The 7,654-nt window shown below is 35.2% G+C and overlaps 1 protein-coding gene across 1 annotated transcript; it reads right to left on the reverse strand.

Moving 5' to 3' along the window:
• Positions 1-1,557: 1,557 nt before the first annotated feature.
• Positions 1,558-4,052, reverse strand: LOC111619318 (piggyBac transposable element-derived protein 4-like). The gene has a single exon (XM_023361021.1). It carries the CDS (start codon positions 3,897-3,899, stop codon positions 2,118-2,120), a length of 1,782 nt encoding a protein of 593 aa, XP_023216789.1. The 5' UTR covers positions 3,900-4,052; the 3' UTR covers positions 1,558-2,117.
• Positions 4,053-7,654: the final 3,602 nt, after the last annotated feature.

Raw genomic sequence — 7,654 nt, forward strand, 5'->3', positions numbered from 1 at the left:
GTAAGTTTTTTTTAAATCTTTAACCGCAAATCCTCTCCCGTATTAATGTTGGTAACGATTCGTCAGGAAAGAGTATTTATAGGCCTATATATTCTTTGTGTCTTTACATTTAAAAATAAATTTATTATATTCAAAAGTTTATTTTTTTAATAACCAACAGGAATAACTATTTAATAAAATCCAGCAAAAAATTCTTTAACTTTCTGGGCAACATATAATATCGTTAAGTCCGACCCCTCTCAAGATATGACACGTGACAGCCTTGTATCTCGTCGACCTTTAACCACCAAAATTTAATAGGGTCGATCCCTTAAGACGAAAAACGTTTCTGCAAACTTTGATAAATTTTCGACAAAACGCCCAGCAGTTATTAAGCTTTAAATAGAAGAACAAAATCGTACTACATACAGAAAAAAATCTCGAATTCTTTTGCATTAATTAACATCTCAAAGTTTTCAGAATAAGAAAAAACTTTACCATTTTTAATTAAATTATATAAAAAAATAATTTAGAAGTTTTCTTGGATAATTAAATTAACAAAACTGTTATTTTAAACATAACCAGTGAACATTTCTTTAAATATAAATAGCAAACTGAATATTTGTTCTGTGGCTCAACACATATTTTAAAAATTCGGAAAAAATTCATTGGTATTGTAGACGTAGAAAAAATATCACAGATATTTTCTACTACAGGTAGAGTAGGTATTTTCCAATTGTTTATATTATAAAATTAGTTTAACAACATGTAATAACTTATATTTACAACTTAATGTTTATACTTCGATATAACAAAATTTCCCGAATAAAGTCCGTAAAATTTTCTCTATTCCCACTATGCTAGAAACAGAGAAAACATTGTTCTGTACTTTTTCATATAAGATGCTTGCATATAGTCTTATTCGTTCTCGAATTATAACACATTATATCCTTTGTGGCATGCAGATTCGTTTATCTTCTTGTCTAATAACCCAGTATGACGACAAATGTCGGTGAAGATCACTATAGAATTATATTTCAAAGTACATAAAAAATACAAAAGCAAATCGTAAATCTGTAAAGAACAGAATATTGTTTTTTTTAAATTTTATGTAAAATTAATGCTTTGATCCAGAAGTATATTAAACTGTGCATATTCCTTTTGTTGTTAGCATTCATGCTTCGGGAAACATTCTCCATGCACTCCCTTGTTACAATGTGTGCACACAGTTCGTGACCGCCTCCTAAAGCCAACACTGCTGCACACACAGCAACGGGCTTCCTTTCTTCCTGGAAGTTTCTTCAGTCCCTTTGGTTCTTCAGGGTCGTTTTCAGTCAAATTCGTGGCTTTCCATTCTCCCCCCAAGCTCTCGATTATGGAGACTTGGTATGCGTATCGAGATTTTATTTTTCCTGGTCCCTTAAAATTCTCTTTGTAAAGAATGTAGCTATTCAACACCATCCTGGCTATTATGTTGAAAGCTACTTTCTTCCAATACTTCACTGGCTTCTTTTCATCAAAGTATGTATATAATACNTTATTTTAAACATAACCAGTGAACATTTCTTTAAATATAAATAGCAAACTGAATATTTGTTCTGTGGCTCAACACATATTTTAAAAATTCGGAAAAAATTCATTGGTATTGTAGACGTAGAAAAAATATCACAGATATTTTCTACTACAGGTAGAGTAGGTATTTTCCAATTGTTTATATTATAAAATTAGTTTAACAACATGTAATAACTTATATTTACAACTTAATGTTTATACTTCGATATAACAAAATTTCCCGAATAAAGTCCGTAAAATTTTCTCTATTCCCACTATGCTAGAAACAGAGAAAACATTGTTCTGTACTTTTTCATATAAGATGCTTGCATATAGTCTTATTCGTTCTCGAATTATAACACATTATATCCTTTGTGGCATGCAGATTCGTTTATCTTCTTGTCTAATAACCCAGTATGACGACAAATGTCGGTGAAGATCACTATAGAATTATATTTCAAAGTACATAAAAAATACAAAAGCAAATCGTAAATCTGTAAAGAACAGAATATTGTTTTTTTTAAATTTTATGTAAAATTAATGCTTTGATCCAGAAGTATATTAAACTGTGCATATTCCTTTTGTTGTTAGCATTCATGCTTCGGGAAACATTCTCCATGCACTCCCTTGTTACAATGTGTGCACACAGTTCGTGACCGCCTCCTAAAGCCAACACTGCTGCACACACAGCAACGGGCTTCCTTTCTTCCTGGAAGTTTCTTCAGTCCCTTTGGTTCTTCAGGGTCGTTTTCAGTCAAATTCGTGGCTTTCCATTCTCCCCCCAAGCTCTCGATTATGGAGACTTGGTATGCGTATCGAGATTTTATTTTTCCTGGTCCCTTAAAATTCTCTTTGTAAAGAATGTAGCTATTCAACACCATCCTGGCTATTATGTTGAAAGCTACTTTCTTCCAATACTTCACTGGCTTCTTTTCATCAAAGTATGTATATAATACCATATCGGATGTATTGAACCCTCCCATAAATTTATTATAATTTTGAATTATTTCTGGCTTCAATTTAGCCTTTCCATTCCTAATTACTTCTACATCTCGCGCCCATGCGTGGCTGGATAATAGAAAGACAGGATTCTTTTGTGACTGCTTCTGTCTGAAGCCATAGGCTAACACGGGACCAGACCTGAAATATGATGTTTGCCCGACTGCTAATTTTTTCTTGAACTGTTGGGGTAGCATTTTAAGATTCCTCCGGACAATTCCAGTGATATAAGTCTGTAGAGAATACAGGTGGCGAACAAGGGGCACCGACGTAAAATATCTGTCGACGAAAAAATGGTACCCCTTGTTCAGGTACATACCAATCTCATGCAGTATTCGCATAGCAGTATAGCCTAAGCCAGATTCTGAGGTGCTGTGCTTCTCCTTCTGAGACCTAGTCCGTTTAGAAGTGAAAAATCCCAAACAGTAGTTAGACACTGAGTCGCACAGCATCCAGAATTTGATACCCCATTGGTTATGTTTCTTCTTTGGCAAATATTGCATTTGACTGGTTTTATTTTTGGTATCCACCAAGCTTTCGTCAACAGATATTTCCTGATGAGGAGTGTAATGGTGTCGGAACACCTTGTTGGCATGATCCACAAGAGGCTGGTATTTAGCGCAGGGATCATAACTCGATTCTCCAAGGCCAGGCAACTTGGTGTTATCGACGAGGTGAAAGAACCGTAGCAAATGTGAAAAGCGGTGTCTAGAAAACATTTTCCCAAACCACGGAATGGCTTGAGAGGAAGAAGTGGACCAGTATGAAGCTATAGTTGGTTTTTTTATTAGACCCATATTCAGAACACACGCCAAAAATCCTTTCATCTCTGAAACAGAGACTTCGGTCCAGTCCTTCAAATAAGACGGTACGTTATTCCCCATGTCATTTATCCTTTGTTGCGCATACCGGTTGGTTTCCTCCACCATAAGAGACAGCAAAGTACTTGTGAAAAAAAGATAGAAATATGCGATAGGAGGAGATTCTGGAGGAGGCACATGTTTTGGGCCAGATTCCTCTTGGAAATTGAAAGGAAAAGGGTAAGGTTTTTCCGGTGAGAGAACCTCACGGTAGTCCTCATCTTCCATTTCGTCATCACTGTCAGAATGTTCTGCCGAGGAGGAGGGAGAGGCCACATCATCTTCAGGCTCATAGTCTTCATCTTCAAAACTAGAGAGAGAGGAGATACTTGCTGAAGACACATCCTTTTCAGAGTCAAAGTCATCTTCATCTTCAAAACTACTTAGATCGTTGTCAAATTCAGATTCACATGTCATCGGATCTAAATACTCCATTTCGGAATCACTCGTTTCACGTTGAGACATTTTGTAGAAAAATAATACTAATTTAAAATAAAAAGAATGACACATGTTAGTATAGAAAATAAGAGTAGAAAAATGAAATACAGTAGTCTTTATAGTCCAACAGGTCCAGTAATCTCACAGTACATCTCAGGATGGCACAGATGAAATTTTCGTGTACCACTTGATGTGTGTGACAATACATAGGCCTATATCGTACAATACGTGTAACGACAACGATATACAACACGTATTTGTTGCACGTGCGTCACACCAAGTGTTTTTATTATACTGGTATATTGCAGTGGAGCATTATTTCGCGGACTAAAAAACCTGGAATCTACAAATTAATCTTTTATTAAAAAGAATCTCCCAAAAAATGCTTGAAGTCAACATTGTACACGAAGCTCGCTTATTCAAATTCATCTGGGTTGCACGAAGCTACAAGTACAAGGCGCCACTGCCACTGCTACATTACATACATACGAAATGTAGTAATCTGGTACATCGATCTAATGTATGTCAGATTATAGAGACTTTACTGTATTAGGAATAATAAATTACCAAAAATTAAAATCACGAAAAATATACGTAGAAGTGTATGAAACACTATATTACTAATTACAAAAAATATAGTTAACTAGAACTAATGAATCAGGGTTATACTCCCATAGTATTTAATTAATTAATTCCAACATGTATTTCGGCCTTACTGGCCCCTATTCAATTACATTATATATAATAACGGTCTACAACAAAAACAGAGTCTATGGTAACTATTACCAATATTACGATAAACCTTAAATGTATAGTACTATAATTACAAAATATTATTAGAATTATAATATATATCTAGATCATTAACAGACATTATCTTGTAATCGTTTACAAGATGGACTAAGGAAACGTAGTAAACAAACGAAAAATCGCTAATATTTAAGAAAAGTGCATTGTAATACCAGGAAGGAAAATCTTAGAAATAGTTCTTTTGTCTGTATAATTGCGCTGCAATTTTTAAAAATTGTAACCTATAAATTCCCGCTGCCCTCCATCTGTCTGTCCTTCCTTAAATTAATCTCGAAAACGGAGCCAGATATATGGAAGTTTGGTGTAGATATAGAAGGCTTAATTAAAAGCAGGAAGCCCCGTTTACTTATATAAGAACTTAATTTTGAAAAAAAAATAAATCGTCGTGGATTTCGTTATAGAATGTTACGATGTTACGGAAGCGTAACTAAAGCAAAGTTCGTCAAACTATTCAGCAAGCTGTTTGAAGTCACAACAGAGGAAATGATGTGCTAGGAATAAGACGTCACCACTCTATCACGTGATGCCTGTAAAGTATAGAGCAGAAGAACGAATTCTTCTATCAGAAGAAAAAGTTGTAGTCATCTGACCGAATAACGTCGAAAGGAAGGCGTGTGACGTGACTTCCTTTCGGGGGGGCTTCAATCCCCCGTATATTGACAAGCTTTTAGCTGCAGGAACACATTGGTTGAGACCTACCGTAGCACCTCTAGAGGAAAATAATTGTTGCAAATGTGTTATTTTACTTCATACTATATGCAAGCCTTTGATTTCTTTCAGTGAAGTATGTTATGAATTCTTAGATACTTATTTTTTGTCATTGGATAGTCATCATTTCCCCATACGGGGATCAGAGTCACCCTTGTCCCGCTATCAGCACCACAAGGGAAACGCTTACTTTATTTATAGTACTTTTAAACTTATAGTCTTAATACATACAACAAAGTTAAGTATAAACATTAATACCTAAGCATCTTGCCTTTACAAGATTGCGACTTTTGTCGCCAAAGGGAGCAGTTCGCTCCCTCCCTCACGACATTATCTTATGCGTGTAGGTTCTCACCTCCTGAACTAAGTCTTTAGTCCGTATTATCATGTGTAAGTCCAAACTTGAGATGTTTAAGGTCTCTTTGACCAGCAGTTGTAACTGCATTATTTCCATATCGTACTTAGTACATTCGTTTATTACATGTTTTATGCTGTGGTCTCCATTACTGCAGTCACAAGATGTTTCTTGCTGTTTTCCGATTCTTTCCAAATACTCTTTTGTATTACAATGTTTACAATTAATTAATCAACAGTTGTGTTGTTATATAGTCATTTGGTAGCCATCTTAGATCATTCATTCTTTTCTCTATATTAGGGAGCAAACAGAAGGTATGCCCCCCTTTGTCACTATAACTCCACTCTTCTAGCCATTCCTCTATGGATTCTTGCCGAAGCAATCTCTTAATATAAGACATCGGGATTTTATATTAGGAAGTTTCTGTTAGTAATGTGGCTTCTTTGGCCAAAGCATCTGCTATTTCATTCCCCTTAATTCCTATGTGGGATTCACCCACCTTATTTTTACCTTTAGATCGTATTGTTCAATTAATTTCTCGATTTCTAAGGCCGTTATATTCTTGTCATTGAACTGCTGAATTGTGTGTATACCAGCTCTACTATCGCTGTTTATTATGATAGAGCTGGACAGTTGGGTGGCGATAACCTACCTCACTGTTTGTAATATGGCAAACAGTTCTGCTTGATACACTGAGCATCGGTCGTCAAGCCTGAATTGATCTTGGTAGATTTCCTCTTTGTCTTTATGACCAGGAAAGATGCCCCTACCTGGCCTTCTACCTTCGACCCGTCAGTGTAGATTTCTATCTCTCCTCTTTCCTCTTCTTCTGCTATACTAATTGCCTTACGTTTGTAAAAATCTTGGCAACAGAATTGCTGTTGGTTGCATTTCATAGTCTGTTTCATTGTATATTTGGTCACTTATCCGAATAGAGTGACCTCTCCTGCACATGTACGTTTTTGCCCTTTCTCGTACGATCAAGTCAATCGGTGTTGTTCCAGCTATCACCATCAGCGCTTACGTCGAAGTCGTACGAAATGCCCTTGTCATACTTAGGAGTGGTCCAGCACCACTCCTAAGTATGCTATCTCTTTCTCTACTTTAATGTTTTGTCCTTCCATTTTTATGGTTGGCGTTCTCTTATATAAGTCTGGGGTGCTTCCCCTTGTAAATACAATCGCCGTCGTATTTTTGGGATTAAAGTAGAGCTTTAGCTCTTTTCCCTCTTTTGATATCAATTTTAGTACTTTATCCCCTTTATATTCTATTTCTCTTCTAGAATTTGAGCCGTATATAATTATCGTTACATACTTATTAGTGTCACATAACCAAAAAGGTTGGAAAGCACTGCTTTATAGTAATTTCTCATCTCTATTTTCGTTATTTTATACTGGTTTTCTTTTTTTTAATTTTTTTGTCCTCAGCCAAGCTCATTTCATTGAAACAATGTTAAATTTCCATCAATTTAATGCTTTTTCTTAACTTGCATTTTCCTTCATTTTAGCTTTTTCTGCTGGTTGTCAGAAATCAAATTGCTGATTACTGTACCATATAGACATAGATTATTGTGTTGTATTGATTACTATATTACTATACTGATTGTTTTGCCNTAATTTCTCATCTCTATTTTCGTTATTTTATTTTTTCTTCCTCAGCCAAGTTCATTGAAACAATATTAAATTTCCATCAATTTAATGCTTTTTCTTAACTTGCATTTTCCTTCATTTTAGCTTTTTCTGCTGGTTGTCAGAAATCAAATTGCTGATTACTGTACCATATAGACATAGATTATTGTGTTGTATTGATTACTATATTACTATACTGATTGTTTTGCCTATATGAGAATGTTTGGATATTTGTTTGTTCGTTGTATATTCCTAGGCCGTTCGACAAATTGCTACTAAATCCGGCAGTTACGTTTATATACACCTAACTTAGGTAATGTCATACA

Source organism: Centruroides sculpturatus, unplaced genomic scaffold (genome assembly GCF_000671375.1).
Source record: "Centruroides sculpturatus isolate CEXI.00-Female unplaced genomic scaffold, Cexi_2.0 scaffold224, whole genome shotgun sequence".
Taxonomy (NCBI): Eukaryota; Metazoa; Arthropoda; class Arachnida; order Scorpiones; family Buthidae; genus Centruroides; species Centruroides sculpturatus.

Excerpts from the sequence above, each read along its gene's own strand:
- LOC111619318 (XM_023361021.1), bottom strand. The coding sequence starts at position 3,899 with ATGTGTCATTCTTTTTATTTTAAATTAGTATTATTTTTCTACAAAATG.